Source organism: Callionymus lyra, chromosome 4 (genome assembly GCF_982586985.1).
Source record: "Callionymus lyra chromosome 4, fCalLyr1.hap1.1, whole genome shotgun sequence".
In the NCBI taxonomy this organism is placed as follows: domain Eukaryota; kingdom Metazoa; phylum Chordata; class Actinopteri; order Syngnathiformes; family Callionymidae; genus Callionymus; species Callionymus lyra.
Window position 1 is genome coordinate 12,881,830 of NC_141821.1, and position 18,435 is coordinate 12,900,264.

General features: G+C 39.8%; 1 protein-coding gene across 3 annotated transcripts in view; it reads right to left on the minus strand.

Moving 5' to 3' along the window:
• The window catches only part of LOC148081772 (partitioning defective 3 homolog), a 367,916-nt gene that overhangs the window by 135,830 nt on the left and 213,651 nt on the right, over positions 1-18,435 (minus strand). For all 3 annotated transcript variants that reach the window (XM_087788810.1, XM_087788809.1, XM_087788808.1), the window contains exon 16: positions 7,731-7,917. In XM_087788810.1, coding sequence (XP_087644936.1) covers positions 7,731-7,917 — 187 coding nt within the window. The remainder of the gene's footprint in view (positions 1-7,730; positions 7,918-18,435) is intronic.

Consider the following 18,435-nt stretch of genomic DNA (forward strand, 5'->3'; position numbering starts at 1 on the left):
GAGACGGAGTTAGAAAAGGCCGGATTTGGTTGCGAATAAAGGCGGAGATAAAAGACGCAGTTGGAGATAAAGTGGTAAAAGAAGAGGACGAAGACAAGCTATGAGAGTCCTGGTTAAGTGCGTCAACCCTGAACTGTATTTTTATGTGACTAACAAACGGCGACGATAGCCCACTAACAATTGTATTTTTGAATGTATTTCTATTACATATAAAAACAACATAATCTCTTTTTTTTTCAGTTTTGCTCCGTCTTTCAGTTGGCTTGACGACCCCTTACAACAGTCAGAGTAGATAAAGTGGCCCCTGAATACATTTTCTAGCCCCCGCTGAGCTTTTAGGTCAAGGATATGTAAAGTACTGGAGGGTTGACCCTGTTGAGAGAAAAATTTGATGGGGAAATAGAGTGAGAGAAGTCAGGTAAGATGTCAACTCTGACTCAAATACATTCTAATACAAATAAATATAAGCAGCAAAACCAACCACTGAACAAAATAATTGTTTGCCTTCCTACAGTATTGCTACAGTGCGACAACAATGCCGTGGAAAAACCTTGAAAGTCTTTCTGTCTACTGTCCACAAAGCAAGAAAAAAGCAAGAAAAAGCCTATTGTTTGGTTGATTTTATCTTCTTGAAAAATACTCTTTGTACGTAATCAAATCAAATTTTGGTCAGTCTGGTACTCTGGCCCACATGGTCCACAAGAACTGTCAATATAAATAATTGGAAGGCAAACTAAACACCTTAATGTAACCAAAAGAAACATGTCCAAGCATTAAACAGGGGTTTCCTTCTCAAAATGTGCTTAATGTAATGAATTGGCTAATGCTGAAGTTAGCCTTAAACGTCACATTAACCTCACTTTCTGTTTATAATATTTGCTTTAAAAGGATTTCGTTTGGATGTCGTTGAGCCCGCAACTTGAACTGGGTTCACCAGACCGGTTTGATGTGGAAGATTTAACTTTAATTTGACAGATTATATGAAAATCTGCTCTTGCATGTAACAAGTTTGAATTTATTAAATCGTCAATGAAGGTTTTCCTTTTGAGAACACTTCATGTGTTTGTACACTAAAAAAGGCAGCACCCGAAATGAGCCAAAATAGCAAATCACTATTAAGCGAAAACTCAAATTTCATCAGTTAACGGTTTGATTTCTATCCACGCACTTATTCGGTCAACACAGATTATCCAAGCAAGTCACACGTTTACATCTTGGAGACATATTTCTATTCATGCTGGCTCCACTCGTTCCCACTGCAGGGAGGGCACTCGTGTTTACTCTTCAGATTGCTCAAATTCTCTCAAATTATGTGATTAAAACCAAACCTAAACACGACAGTCAAAGCCTGGCTTTATGTATCTGCTTATTCAAATGGGATTGCAATGATTAGCACCGAGCCTGGCAGCCGTGGCCATAAAAGGAAGTGAAACCCAGACCAGCGTACTCCCAGAAACAGCGCTGGGTGATTTTATGGGATAAAAACCAGGTGGAATTTTGGAAACTGGAACCTCCCGGCTGCTTTTGTTAGGCACCGTGTAGCCGTTTTTGACACTGAACCAACATTCCACCTCTTCGTTACATCCTTTCCTTCCTGAGAATTCAACCCCATCACACAGTGCTGTCTTATCAGTTTCGCTGTTCATCATTGAGACACTGGTCTTCCTGTTTGGCTCGGGATTCAAACTAATGACTGCAGAGGAAGACACCGGACGCATAATTGATGTGACAGGGCCGGACCTAATGCTCGAACCAAGTAGTAAGTTACAACCTTTGTTGCGTTTTTTTTTCTTCTTTTTAGTTTGAGAGGGCTACTTTTCCATCACTGCACTAAAACATAAATACCCTCCCGCTGATAGTGCTGATGCTAACAGCTTTCAACAACAATAATACAGGTATACAGTCAGGAAATTGATCATTCCACTCCTGACCTGAGGTTAGGTCAAGGGGGCAGCCACCAAATCAAAGAGGCCTACATATTTATCTCCCCAGTTTCCACTATGAATGAAAGAGGAATACAAACAGTATTCCAGGACAAAAAGATCCCCTACCCCCTAATTGTAAACACACCAAGAAGGCCTTCTGAAAAAGTACCAGAGTCACCACGACTGAATTTTTACAATGATTGTTTCAGAGAGACCCTTCTTAGACAACTCATTTTGACTCAAATGTCACTCATTTTCTATACACTCTCTTGTGGACCAAGGGTTGGTATTATTTTTAGAATAATCCGTTCCTTTTTAGAGTAACAGTTAAAGAAACAAAAATCGATTTTAAGTAAATCGCAGTCCAAAAACACACACAAACACCCAAATACTTCGACACTGCTCGTCTCATGTCTTTCTTGTTGTTGTACCAGAGCGATACCCAGACCAAACTTTTTATTACCAGGTCTAAATTTTAAGATGGTTTGTAGCAGAACTTTCACACAAACAGTAGACTATAGACAGGAAGTGCTGGCAATATTTACCCTGAGTACTTCCTGTTTGTAGAAGGTTGAATTTTGGATGAACTAGCCCTTTAAGGCCATAGGTGAGGATAAAGAATTAGATATTAGACAAAAACATTGCACCATTCCATCTGCTGACTCAATGCTTCCTCTTTCCCACAGACTCAAATATATCTGAAGTCCTTTAGGAACCAAGGAATCCCTGTTGTTAATACATGTTGTTTTATTTATTTATGCAGTTCAAATCCGTATATATATATATATATACATATATATGTATATATATATATACATATATATGTATTCTCACTTGGATAACATTTCCAAGCTAATAATGTTTTGGTATAATCGTAAGCTAATCTTTGCTGAAGGAAAGTTTAAGAATATGTTTTTAAGCACAGCCATTTTAGCTCCGTTAGCAAAAAATAGTTGCAGATGTGATGTTTATTTTTCCACCAAAACAAACTTGCATATGTTTCATGCAGAACTGTGGAACATTTTCTCCAGTGCATAGCCATTAGGTATTGGCAGGAGACATCAGGAACCAAAAGTGGGTCAATTTATGCTGCGTGTCTTCTGTGAAATTGGATTTCTGTCTCGAAAATAATCTTTTTTTTTTCTTTTTTTTCTTTGGGGGGTGGAGGGGCGAGGCAGTACACACACTTGACAGTAGGATCCGCTGGAGCGCACACAGAGGAACAATGAAGGAATTTAAAAAAAGGAACGTGATAAAAAGGGATTTTGAATTAACACTGAATAAGAGGTGAGCTGATGACATCATCGGCAATAGTGTCGCACAACCGTGCACACGTACTGTTGTATCATCAACACAAAGAGAAAGTGACAATAGGGAAATAACCACAAAATAACCATGAAGGAGAAGCAAACTTCAAAATTATTATTTTTTTTAATTGGACATTTTGTTTCAAATAAGTGACATAAAAAATATCCAAAAATTCTAAAAGAAAATAAATTAGGGAAGCACCAAAAAAGTGCATAAGTCCACCAAGGAGCTTTTTTAATCAGCTTCACGGAAAATGATGATAAAAAATGATAATTTCCATGATTGAATGTATGTGTTGGCTCAAGAAAAAACTACAATACTACATCAGGTATCAAATTGTATTTTGTTTAAATATTTAAAGTGTTATTTTTTATAAATACAATAAATAAAACTATAGATTCCATGGTGCCATTTGTGCTAAAAAAAAAAAAAAAAAGAAGCAGCAAGCAAAAGAATAACATGTACAGCTATGATTGTGTTAGTCAGCCAAAAGTCTCTAGCTTTTCTTTTTTTTTTCTTCTATTTTTTTGGGTTTATTTAATCTTTACCATGAACCATAATATTAAACATCTTAAGCTTGTTAGCTTCTCAGAATCTTAGATTAAAAACAGAAAAGTGAGGCAAACAGAGCATGTTTTGCTTTCTGGGGTAGATGTTTGCATTAGTGACCATTGGTCTTGGAATAATCCCCGACAGATGCCATCAGAAACATGTGAAACAGAACATGTGGGTGGAAAAAGAAACTTGAGGTCAACCATTTCGAAACAAAATGCCCTCTTGAAAAGAAATCTCCAAAAAACAGCGGCGAAGAAATCAGGATTAATTTGTAGAATTTACAGGCTTTATTTTTTTGTTCCTTGTGTATTCAGAGTGTGGCCTTGGCGAGGTTGGTCTCGTGAGGACAGGACAGCTGCATAATACAGGAGGCCAGAGGTGAGACAATACATATTCAGTGAGCGCACGACTCCGGCTGCACCGTTGACGGATCTTAATTAAAAAAGTATGCGTTTTCTCCACACGGCGCGGGTCGGCAAGGACTCGGATCGCCTGCCAGCGAAAGAGCGCCTGCTAATGTCGAGCATGTGTGGCGGGACGTTCGGGAGGCGCTTGCCTTGAAAAACGAGACTCGCTCAACGTCGGATGGAAGCAGGGAAACACACAAGGTGCGTCAAAGCGGCTGTCAGCGCCGCATCCAGGGGGAAACGTGGAAGTCGGATATGTGTTCAAGTGCACGCGTGTGAGCCCATGAATTATTCACCGTCACCGTGGGCAGTAGTACACGGCACACTTTTTGCACAAGTGTGTGGTTGAATGTGCGTGTGCAAGAGTGAGTGGATAAGCGTGTTTCAGCCATACGCGGCGGATTAATCCGCTATGACAAACCTCTGACATCACATTAACGATAAGCATCCAGTGCGAATCCACTAATTTGTAATTAATGTGATGAAGAAGGAAGGAGTCGGGGGGGCACCAGGGAATATACAGCGAAGAATATAAAAACAATATAAAAATGTAATGGATGTAATCCCGAATACATCGTCTAATATAGTGTTAAAAAGAAGATCATTGGGGCCAGAGATCCCATGTGTCCATGTGTAAGTAAGTAAGTAATATTTATTTATATAGCGCTTTTCTAGACCAAAAGTCACAAAGCGCTTAAACAATCAAAACAATACTCAAAAAAGTATATACTTTAAAGATCAAGATAATACTGAGAACAACACAGGAGTTCCAGAAAATCAAGGAAAAGCCTGAACAAATAGAAACGTCTTAAGATGTTTCTTAAAGGAGTCAGTAGATCCATCAAGCGCAAAGAGAGAAAAGATCGTTCCAAAGCTTAAGAGCAACAGCCTGAAAAGATTTCTCTCCTCTGGTCCTGAGCCGTGTGCGAGGAACCATAAGTAGATTCTGATCCACAGACCTCAGAGCCCGAGCTGGGGTGTAAGGCTGAGTCAGATCAGTGATGTAAGGAGGAGCCTGACCATGAATAGATCTGAAAGTAAGAACCAGAATTTTAAAGTTGATCCTGAAAGAAACTGGAAGCCAGTGAAGATGTGTGCGTTTTTGTTGAATCAACAGTGAAATATTAGTGAGAAAAGAGATTTTATATTTTCATTTTTTTTCCAGGTAGATGGTAGAAGGCTTGAATGAAATGATTTTCTAAAACGCACGATCAGATGAGCTGAGAAAAAAACTCCTGAACACGGTGAGTGTTTCATTTCAAGTGAGCTGAATCTGATTTGTTGTTTTGCTCATATTTGACACATATCTAGTTTGCTTTTGACAGTGTGCACACCACAAGTCACGTGGAAACTAGCGTTTTTGAATCAGAATCAGCCCCGATAATAAAATATGGTGAGTTAAAAAAATATACATTAATTGAATGTCACCTTAATCTGAACATTAAAAGTGACTTTGACATCATTCTGACCAAAATAAACTCTTGTTTTCTCAAGTTGCTGGATCTCCTGCTTGTCGTGTGTCAACCCGGGAAGTCCCCCGGAGAGGAGCCCACACATGTGATGAAAGCTACTCCTAGACATTGTTAACTTCTGGAAGAAGTCCTTCTCAGTTTGACCAGTCCTTCGAATGTGTCACCATACACTGTTCTTAGACAATCTAATGACATAATGTGGACAGAAAAAAAAAAAGAAAAAGAAAATTGTGTTCATTGAAATTATGCAACAGGAATCATATGGTACATTAAGATGGGTGGTCATAATGTTGTCAACATATGGATTATTATTGATATCCTTTGATCTTCCACTTCCTACCATTACTTTTCGTTTCAGGGGCATTCCCTGTTCAACATTACCAGGCTGTGCCCCGAGACCTCCTCCCAGTTTGACATTCTATTGGCCTCTCGATAGGAAGGAACCTAGGAGGCATCTAGACTACCTTCCCCCGGATGATCTTAATGGAATGAAACCAGCAAAGCTGCAGAAATAAACTATTATCTGTAGCTTGTCCCCTCTTTTTAACTGATAATGTGTCTCGCCTTATTTAAATAAACGTTTATATAATTCACATTTCTGCTCATGAAACTACGGCCAACTTCGCTTATTTTTCTTTTCTATAATTGACAGAACCAGTCCAGAACACTCTCAGCGGAAGAAGAAAATAATGTCCGCTGGTTCGTCACTTAGACAGGAACTTGAACATGATTAGACGTCTCTGCCTTCTATATTTCCTGTGCATCGCAAATGTCAGCGATAATTGTAGCAATTACTTTAAGTTTGACATGCAATTACCTTGTAGGGCTTTTTGTCTTGAAGTTGTTCAAGTTATTCTTAGTTTTGTTCATTATCTTCTACTGTTGTTGACGCTCTGTCTCCAGATTTGACGGTTTTAATCGATTACCTTCCCTCGTGACCCCGGTTCATGACAGGTTTCAATACAGTGTCAAAGGCTGTCATATCAAAGGACGGTGTTTTAATGAAGGAAAAGTGGTTGAAATGTGATGGATGGAGAGTGAGGGAATCATACCCTGGACCTTGAACAAGATCTCGAGGAGGGGGTCAGAGAGTTGCTTTTATATCAGAGGCTGGTGTATAGACTCTGTTCTCTGTGTACAGGAATGTTCCTGAACTCGTCTCTGTGTTTTTTTGTGTGTGGTATCATTTGCCATTGTTGTCATTTAATGAAGTATTTCTGTGAACTAGTAGCTTAAACAGGGCTGCGCTTGGAACAATAGTGGAACAAAAAAAAAACAGTAGAACACAGCAATGAGATGAAATAGTAGGCAAGAAAAAATAACAATTTTATTAAATAAATGTGGTGTCAAAGAGTGGATTAAGTTGTAGATAAAACAAGATTTTGTGAGCCGTTTAAAAGTGAAAGAAATGTGTCAAAATGTAAATGAGGTTTGAAAAATATATTTTGTGGTTCACAGCAGAAATGGCAGGATGTACCATCTGCTGGTCTTGCAGGAGCCAAGGTCTCAGGTAAGAAAAATTCCATCACAATATAATATCATTGTTGAGCATAATCTTGCCATCCTCTAAGATATAAAAAAGTTAAATTTGAAAATGAAAATCTTAATCTCTATGCAACAATTACTATCTTAGTTACTCTCTTTATTAAAAATCTAGTTGATGTCATTTTGAGGTAAAGATTTACCGAACTGTGAAGAAAAAATGATTTTTTGATAGATTCATTTCACATTTTAAGATTGAAATATCTTATTTTCGTCAATTACTGATATTATATAACTGAAGAGAACTAAAATAAACGTATGCATGATTTCTTATATGAAGTTGTTCTTGTCAGTTATAAGGTTAAAAGATAAATAAATATGCTCTATATTTATACACAAGTATTATTGGTGTTTTACATAATGCGAAGGTCTCAAAAATGTGGCTTGTCTGAGGTTTGTTTTTTTGTTTTTCAATGGGATTTGGAATTGGTTTTCGTAGAATGACCCAGTTAACAAGTTGACTGGAAGAAACGTACACGCGGCTTCCAAGCGTGAAGCTATTAATAGTCAAACTGACTCACCATTCATTCTGGTCGGGCAGTTCATGGATCCAGGGCATTGGATTCTCCCCGACGAACCCCATGTCGTCGTGGGAACTGGACGACGATTGGTCGGAGATGTTGGCCGGGAGCAGCAGCGGCCTGTCGTCCTCGATCATGACGATGTCGTCTTGCGGCATGTTTACCGTCGGAGACAGCTGGTAGTTGCCTGTGACAGACAAGCAGAGACGTCAATAATCAAATAAATAAACCCACGTTCAATCATGAAATATTCAGATTGCGTTGCCGCACAAAGTCAGAGCCATGCATACAATTGCCGCCGCAGACACGATTGTGTAAACATTTTTATCTTGCTTTACTAATTGCCAAGTGAATATTGTGCTGAGAGATAACTTTGGCTGAGATTAATTGGAATTTTTGAGCCAGGACATGTCTGAAGGGCACCAACAATTCCCGATAAATGAAGGATTTTTATCAGGTGCAATTTCGCAGTAATGAATCAAAACAAAGGCTTTTCGGCAAAAGACGTTTCCTCGTAAATGGAAGCACGACATTCATTAAAACAAACTGAAATGTTGTTTATGTTTGGCCGCTTTAACTCGCGCCACTTTAACTTGTTAGGCTGGAATCAGTTTATACATTCTCCTTGACTCTTCGCAAGGACAAAGATGTGCAGAAGAACTGATCTGTATTCTGCACCGGCTGACCCTCCCTGCTGAGGACTTCTTTCAATCGCTCCTTTCTCTTTTCCAAGTGAGTCAAAGTCAATGGGGAATGTTCTGCCGTGTTTGTGGCGATTCCAGGGGAAGGTCAGGAGAGGGCTTGTTGAGCGCCATGAGAAGTGGCAGTAAAACAAAGGCACAACTTACACTTTAGTGTTTAACATGTCCTATTATGAACTTCGCTAGGACAAGTGCCAGGAGACGTGAATTAACGACTCAGATATCAGAGGATAAAAAATATGATGACAAAACGTTGCCTTTGCTGAGCAACAAACATGGCAACCCAGGTTATAAGAGAAAGAAATATAGGGAAATATTTAATTTCTTAAAACTTAAAAAAAAAAGCTCTAAGACAATTAATACTTTTGACTTGATGAAGAACAGTATTCTGTGACACCAACAAAACTAGATATCAAGCCAGAGATGGAACCATAGGAGCCCCGAAAACCCTTATCACTAAACCGTCAATGACGTTAATGAGGTTAATACAGGGCTACCAAACTTGGTTAGCAACCTTAAAGCAACAATATGTGGCATTTTGAACATTATAACCATTTTTTGAATACATTTTCTGTAATAATGGTTATGATTCATGCAGTAGAACATTTTAGCTACAATGTTTTGAGAGTCTGAGTGTCACATGACCACCACAATTCAATTCAATGTAAAATCATAACAAAGTTATCTCAAAGATCTTTGCCGTTTAAATATGACTATATTGGAGAAGAGAAAAGCAGATTCAACAATGAGTCAATCCCAGTGTGACAGTGGCCAGGAAAGACTTGAAGTGAGAAAGAGAGACTGGTTTTGATATAAAGAGAGAATTCTTGAAAAACCAGGAAGATAAAACTGACACAACAACACAACTCGTATTTTGTAAACAAATGTTCACACAGAATTAAAATAAATAACTAAACAAAACAAAAAAATCACAGCATCACTTTTATACTACATTGACACTAGGGGGAATCAGAGAAACTCTTTTTAACCCTTGTGTAAAGTGAAAATGCATTTGTTTTATCCCTTGTGTTGTCTTTGCATCAAGGTGAACGACCACCACCACTGCATATGCATTTCTGGAAGCCAGGAAGGTCGTTCACATTGACCCAGAGACTACAAAAAACAATTTAAATTTTCGGGCCTTCGGGTCACCTTGACCCTGAGGTAACACAAGGGTTAAAACTAAAAATACGCCTATGAACAACAATACATTATATCCATAAAGTCACATGAAAGTCGAGTTAATATATATATAATAATATACAACTAAATCAGGCTGCAACTAGAAAAAAGCACCAAAATATTAAGTTTCTCTTCACATTAACACACTATTCTCAAAAATCCAAGTGTTGCCAAATACCCGATTACAATCAGGAACAAGACTGCTTGTGTTTCATTATCAGCGAGGCATTATAACTAATGTTACCGCTTAAATACAATTGTGAGTAATCACGAGCAGCAGACAACAATATTTACACTGGCGGGATCCCAGCATGGGAATCAAGGGAAGCGTTTGCTTTGACTGAGCCACCACAGATGATAAATATGTACGATGTGAAAGTAAATTTGTGGTTTAATCAACTTAGCCATGACGTGTACAGCCCGGACCTCTTGTTTACGTACAAGTGCGCACACAGGGCTACGGATTACAAACACAATTATGAAAGGGTCACAATTCTCTTGCCTTTTCAACGGGTTCTAAAAGTGCAGCAAAGTCCACACCAGTGTTCATTCATCAGTGGTATGTGAAGGATTTATTCCAGCTCAAGTCAATAAAAGACCCAAACGCCTTCAAAATTCAGCGTTAAATTAGCTACAAACTGAAGAAAATAATATCACAAATTAAAGGCAGCAAAACCACGCACCTGTTAGTTTAAAAAATAGCTGCACAGGTGGAATGGAGGTCACTTTTCATTTAGCTTCACAAAAGTTAATTGAGTTTATTAGTGAGAATTCACTGGACTACAGCAGCAGTCACAGTTTGGTCCCTTTAGAAGATGAAGAGAGAGAAGTTTACTTATAAGTTTTCGACTATTGGCTCGGTTCTGTTCCTAGTAAATACGAAGTTATCCTCCTCAAAGTGGAATCTGTCCTGGGTCCGCCAAAGTCCCCCACATCCTGACAAGTTGAGCGACTTCACATACATTGCATAATGTGCATGCACAGAGAAGGAAACCTAAAGTAATTGTCTTCTGGTAGAAAAAACTGTCTTCTCTTGGCCAATTCTCCACCATGATAGTTGTTTCGTCTATAATACACATAAATAGTTGCTGCAGTAAATCAATATACTGTAATACATTGTATATACATTTACTGTGCTCAAAGACACCTGGCAGAAAGTGAACAAATTAATCATCCGACGGATGAACGCATTGGAAATTCCAGGGACATGTTTTCGCATTGGTTAGCTTGTCATCTTATTTCTCGTGTATTTGGATTCCTCCAGTTAAATACCGCGCTCGGTTTTGCAGGGCAGAGACCACTTTAAAGACTATTGGTCTAGGACAAGGATGGTTAACTTCATAAAGCAAGAGACAAACATGTTCACCACAGAAATAATCACCTGCCACAAAACAGCCTGACAATGTTCAAAACATATGATTAACTCATTCAGGTTTTAGCCAACAAGGCATAGGTATTTTTAGGTTCCTAAAATGACTTCTTAAAGTGGAATCTAAAATAAACAATTGAGATAATTACTGAATGCTTAATGTTCCACACATAGCATTAGAAGCAAGGAAAGTACTTACTAATTGTAATAGTTTATTTTCGTGTCTTTTCTCGCCTGCAGTTAATACAAAATTCGAGTGCGAATTCTGCCCTGCTCTAGTAGAAGAACTGACATTTCCCCGATCCTTAAAACTCTTCACTGGCTGAAAGTCCCTTTCAGGATGAAGTTTAAAATTCTGGTTCTTACTTTCAGATCTATACATGGTCAGACCTTCCATCAGTGATCTGATCCAGCCTTTCACCCCAGCTCGGGCTCTGAGGTCTGTGGATCAGAATCTACTGATGGTTCCTCGCACACGGTTCAGGACCAGAGGAGAGAAATCTTTCCAGGCTGTTGCTCCTAAGCTTTGGAACGATCTTCCTCTCCCTCTGTGTTTATAGAATATATATATATATATAGAATATAAGTTTATCAGCATAATACATGTATGTTAGTACAAGTATACTGGTCCTTCTAATAAAAAAAAATGTTCTTACAAAATAATTTGAACCTGATTATGTCGGTATATTTGAAATGGGTCTAGGAAGGAATGCATGTTCTCTGCTCAGACATTTGAATGTAATTACTGCTTACAAAGAGTTCCAAACTGCTGAATCAAACTGTAATGACCTCTGTGATTTTGAAAAACAATAGAGCCTTTCATGGAGGAAATGTAGAGCACCAGCAGCTGGAGGCAAACACCCATCCATACGGTCACATGGGGATAAATATCATTCCGGTTATGAATAATGGTTAAGAAGGGCTGTTTTTTTTTTTTTTCCCAGATCAACAATTTGTATTTTTGTTAAATAGCCTGATTTATTCTACATGAGCAAAGCGTTCTCTGGCAAGTGCACAGAGAAGACGGGGAAAGGCTCGTATTTCCTGCGACGGAGCCCTCTGGCCAGCAGTGCTCAGTGTGTGGAAGCTATTCCATGATATTGAGGCAGAGATGTACTTCCTCCCCCCTGGCAGGAGCGGCGGACAGAGACGGATGAGCTCTCCTGCTCGATAGGCCACCTGGATGCATCCTTTCAGATAGATCCCAGCATTTTTTCGTTGCCGTGCCTTCACGCCGGGGCCGCACCAGCTGAAACATTGAGCTGTAAGGCGAGAGGTCGCGTTAATAGACCCACTCCGTCTTCTCTCCTCCGCAACGGTTTCGTCCATCGGTGTCAATCACACACACATTCTCTCCTCTCGCTTGCTGTCTCTTCCTTTGACACCGTGGCCTATTGATCGCAGTGATGGAGGGATCGTGAGTTGATCCATAATGCCGTGGCTATCAGATGCATACGTGGATAGCAGCAGGTAATCACCGCGATACGCTATATTGGAAACCAAAGCCAGTGGCATTTTCCCCTCGAAGCGTTCCACCGAGTTCCGGGCGGGATTTCCTCGTCAATGCCATTGATCTGAACATTAACACAACTGGGTTGTCGAGGTTCTTCCAGCCAATTGTTCTTTGTGAAGAGGCAGCAGCAGTTGTTATAGCATTGCTTCAACTAATACGATAACTATCTTATGGATTCTAAGACCCTGTTCATACTAAGGCTATCGTAACCGGTTGAAATAAGCCTAGTATGAACACAAATCAACTGCAAAAGCCACCTCAGGGGTAGGTTTGGTAAGGTTTTTTCCGGGGTTCGCCGCGGCGGAAACCCTGGTGTCAATGCTAAGGACTTGTTAGCCGGTTCCGATTGACGTAATACTTCTGGGGTCACAGGTGAGAGTCGTGTGGTAAAACTCCTGCACGCGTGCAATTCCTGCCAACTTCGATCTTGATGTTGAGTTATTAAATAAAATAATCTTGCGCTCTCCACTTTAGATTTGTATCAATGTCAGGCGAAGCCGCGTACACAAACTGGTCTGGACCGAACACAAGGCTCCTTATATATTTATTTGAGGATCAGGAGACACAGAGGAATCTGGGGGGAGTGTATAGGAACAAGAACGGCAACGGTTTCTAGTTAAACTACATTCAGGGCCACATATGTAGCTGGGTATGTCAAGCGTGTATGAACGCAAGAGGTTTTAGCCGGTTGAACCCTTGCTAATTATGCAGAGACTTTTCAACCGGTTACAATAGGCTAAGTATGAACGGGGTTTTAAACACACAAGGGTTTTTTAACCTTTTCTCCTTGTCCTTTGCAGTCACAAGTTTAATAAGATACATTTTTTTACTTGATGGATTTGACATTTAGAGTCTAGACAGTCCAGTCTTTTTGGGTGAAATTATCCAGTAAATTGCTACTTTACACGACTTGTGTGATGCGTCAGAAACACCTGGTGTTAGCGCCATCTTTGATAAAAGATGATGCTGCCAGCTGTGAGGACAAGAACGGCCATCTCTAAACCAACAGAGTCACCTTTAGTCACATTCATTACAAGCAGACCAACACCCACAATGCTCCAGTATCTAAAACAATAATTGTATGATGATGATTAATCTGGTCATTTCATGTGCAACGCGTTCACTTGGCAGATTAATCACAACCAACTGTAACCACCCTATAAACATCTTCTACATAAGCTTCCTGGTTACAGTCCGTGGTGTCAGATCGTCCACAATGAATGTGTCGAGCTTGTCTGGCTCCAATCATATCACTAACATGTTTTAATTTACACTAAATCATTGACCAATTATTACTTTTTAAACTTACTGACTTAATAACTTATTTTTTATTAGGGTGTTTACCGACATGTCTGTCTGTTTATTTGATGCTATTAGACAACTGAGTGTATGGAAGATCAGTAAAGTTAGATAATTTGCCAAAGTCTTAACAATAATCACTGCTTATTTTGCTAGGTAAGTAGTTTGTCCTTCTCCCCTTCATGAGGTCATGGACATCAAAAACACATACAAAAGGGCTCACTGTTCAATCAGGAAAGAACCTAATTCAATACCATTAATTATGTACTAATTATAATTATATATAAGTTTCAAGAAAAAAAGGTAAATTAAAACCACAACACAAAACAAGTCTTGGATCACATAAGCTCTGTGACCACCGTGAATTCTTAAGAATGATTAAGCTAAAGCAACAAAATCGCCGTCAGCAATATGGTATTTCCCTCTGAGGAGGTTTAATTAGACAAAGTAAGTGAAACCACCTGCGAGTGGCCATTAATATCCGTCGTGTTCACGCTTAACTGCAACATAAATATACACGCATATGTAATTGTTGGAGAGTGTAATGACACTGTAATTTACTTGCACCTGTTGCAATGTAAATGTTTGTGCAAAAACTATTCCCTCTAGATGTTTTCAATTTTTTCATGAGGATCATGAATCTTCATTGAAGTCACATTTAAGAAGAGTTCATTTAGAAGTTGAAGTGGTTCATAAATCCAAAAGAAAAAGTGTGACAAAGGTTTACTTTACTTAATTTTTTACCGAGGTTTAACATCGACGTCTTCATTTAGCAGCTAAGAGACGGATCAAGCCATTTCTTTCCCTCTTTTCTTTCCCTTTTCCAATCGATGCAGCTGCAGCTTTTCTAGCTTCTCGACCGGATTGAGACAAAAAAGTGAGATATCCCGGGTCACACCATTTATGTGTCTGTCATTTCCCCACTGAGGCATGTTAATAGCACTCTCAAGCTGTCTGGCCACCGGGTTAAAGGAGGTCACTTCGCCTCATCTCCAACGCTGATGCCTGAGAATGTCTGCTGGTTTCGAAACACCCGGTTGAGTGGGCCGTAAAATAAATGGCTTTTTAGGCAGGAAGAGTGTATGCGCTGTTCATGCCCTCTTCACCGCTTTATGCCAGCATGCCACATTTTCATTGCACATCAGTTCAGGGTCTAATGGTTTATAAAACCACCTAAAACATCACATTTCTTTTTCTGCGCCGCGATCCAGCATCTTTTTTGTTGTTCCTTTAAAAGGTTTTTAAAAATCAACCCAATGGCCAGAAGGTCCATGATGGTCTCTTCAAATGCGTTTTCCAAGTGTGTGTTGAGCCAGTGAGGGTATCCCTGTATTGGAAAATTGTTTTCTCAACTATCTTGGGGAAAAAATAAAGTTTGCTTTTCATGTTCTGACCAAGTTAGCCTTAACTTATGTATAACAAACACTGATAGGAGATCGAATTGTTTCTCTTAAGTGAAAGAAGTCTTCTTGCTTAGTGGGACTTGTAATTTCAAGGGTGCTTTCATATCTACTATGCTTTGAAATGACTTATACAGTAACTTTCATTCTGGATCTGGCACAACATACGTAATAGAAGAGGTGGAAGTAAGTGTTTTGCAGTACTTGTCTTTTACCTTTGAGCTATTATGCTAACATATATATATATATATATATATATATATATATAGTTGCAGACAATCATATAACCTCAATTATTGGTGTGGCAAAGTAAGTAAGTAAGTAAATAATTATATTTAATATATATTTCAGACACAATGCTTAAATAATCAAACCCATACACTGTTAAGATACAAACTTTTGAACAAACGTCAAGGTAACAAAGTGACAAACATAGCAGCCAAAAGAAGATTATGATAAAGCCTGCACGAATAAAACTATCTTAAGATGTTTCTTGAAGGAGTCAGTAGATCATCAAACGCATTTATCTCCTGTGGTCCGGAAGTGTGTGTGCAGAACCATCAGTAGATTCTTATCCAGAGACCTAAGGGGAAATGTGAGTTCTCCTACTAGAGCAGGTCAGAAAGTTCTGTGATCTGATCCAGCCTTACACCCCAGCTCGGGCTCTGAGGTCTGTGGATCAGAATCTACTGATGGTTCCTGAACACGGTTCAGGACCAGAGGAGAGAAATCCTTCCAGACTGTTGCCTCTAAGCTTTGGAACGATCTTCCTCTCCCTCTGTGTTTGATGATCTACTGACTCCTTCAAGAAACATCTCAAGACATTTTTATTTGCTCAGGCTTTTATCTGATTTCCTGGGACTTCTGTGTTTGTCTTATGTGTCTTGATCTTTTAAAGTATATATTTTAACCGGTATTGTTTTTGATTGTTCAAGTGCTTTGTGACCCTGGTCTAGAAAGGTGCTTTAAAAATAACCATCATCAGTCGTTATTAAAGAAAATCAAGTCCTGCCCTTGTATTTCTGCATGCTACCTCTTCGCTCAGTCCAGCCCACTCAGACAATCAGTCCCTCACCGTGTCCATCTGTGGGCCTTCATTTTCACCGCAGCATGTGACCCTGGCACCCAGAAGCTATTTTCAATTACAGCCAAACGGATGTCGGAAGCCGGGGTGTGATTCCAAAAAGTGTGCGTCAAGCTTTGACAGTTAGTGGGCGGTAACCTTTCCCTTCCGTCCTCTTTTTTTTTGTGCTCTTTTCCGCAGCGAACGAGCGAAGGTAAGGCAGGAAGTCGTTGGATGTAAGCGGCAACATCGGCGTGTTCATCTTTGCAGATTCAGCCTGTAGGTCATGACGGTGTGGAGCAAAAGCTGACAATATCCCAGCACCGCCGGGTTTAGTGAGGCAGACAGGAAGTGGGATTACTTCTGACTATCGATTATCTGAAACACACACACACACACACACGAGCGCGAAAGATCAAGCCGGTGCAGCAAGTGTGACAGCGTGACACCGGCTTAACAGCACCTGTGTCTTTGTGTTGTTCGGAGCTCTTTCACTTCCTGTTGCCACGGCGGGTTCCATTTCCTATCATTAACTCAATCACGCGAAGAAGGAAATCTATCTGCTCCGGAGAAGACGAGGTGCGTCTGTTCGGGAGTCGAAGTCCGGTTTCCTAATCGATCAGGCGGGCGGCAGGTATTCGCCCCGTTTTTTTCCCCCCGGAATATAAAAAACAGACGACAATAACAGAAACAGGTGGACAGCAATATAGAGTTTACCGTTCCTCTGTATCGACTAGCTGCCATCGGCAATAACTCACCAGAACGCTCTCTATTGCCGGAGTCTACCATTCCACTCCATTTACCGCCGTGAATTGCTCCCGTTTTACGGCGGCGCAGGAAGTGTAATGGAGCAGAAGACACGCACACGATTACGTTAAAAGGCTTTTCTGTTGTGTTTTTTTTTAAAAACACAATGAATAACCGCGCAGGTGATTATTCCGGCGTTGTATCAGCGAGCCAAAAAAAAACGTCTGGCCTTCATGAGTCGGTAATTTAGCAACGAGCTGTCAGTCGAGGGCCCGGCGACGGGTGAGCACTTCCTGACCTTGCTGAGCTCATCGCAGCATCTGTCCCCCCAACTACGTCCGTCACATCTCACACAGCAGGCCATATGTCTGAAATAATATGGAGTGTGGGGGGGGGGCAGGAGAAGAAGGGGAGGCGGCGTCTTCAACTGTCTTATGACGGCCCAGAAAATGTCTTCAAATATACGATTAAGAGACACTTCTTTATTTAAGAGTAAAATATGTGTCAGTTTGCATCGCTCACTGGATAATGGATGTTGATAAACCTTGAGAAAATTACATTTTCCGTTCAGTTTTTCTTTTTTTTTCATGACAGACATGCAATTTAATGAAAGTAGTCGCCAAGATGTCTTCATGAGTTATGTTAGATGATTCAATTCCCCTCTCTGGAAGGTAAGACAGCCATCTTTGAGTTTAAAAAAAAAAAGGATATGACGTTGGATTTCATCAATGAATATTTTTGCATTGAATTGATTCACATATCGTTTTTGTTCCCGCTGGATTTTAATCATTTCAGATTCAGTGTGAGCCATCTTTGATGTAAAATAATATGATGTTCAATATATTCAGTTTAAGAAAGAAAAAAAAAAATCAGTGTTAACCCTTTTTGTTATCTCTGAGTCAAGGTGACCCGAAGGGCTGTAAAGAAATGGGTTTGCGCTGCCGGGTCACCTTGACTCGTGTTAACACATAAGAGTTTAAAAATATCTGAGACAAAAATAAGTTTTATTAGAAGAAGAGATTTTATTTTTTAAAAGCTACATGTGGCGCTTTGACTGTATTGATTTGGTCACTTTGAAACTGATCATATATACACGCTTAACCTTCATGGTTCAACTGATTTAAATAGAATAATATAACTTGTTAAAGTTTGTGTTAAAGGACCGTTGATCCTTCCGTTCATTTTTCCTCTTGTTTTTCTTTCTGCTTATCTGGGTTTGGGTCGCAGGGGCAGCAGCTTCAGCAGGGAGAACCAGATTTTCCACGCCCTCGCTATATCATGTGAGTGACCCCAGGGAGTTTCCAGACCGGCTGAGAGACGCCTCTCCAGCGTGTCCCAGGTCTAACCCGTGGTCTTCTACCGGTGGGATATGCTTTTGAGATCATTTATTTTACCCTTAAAAATAAATTGCTTTTATATCATATAGTTTAT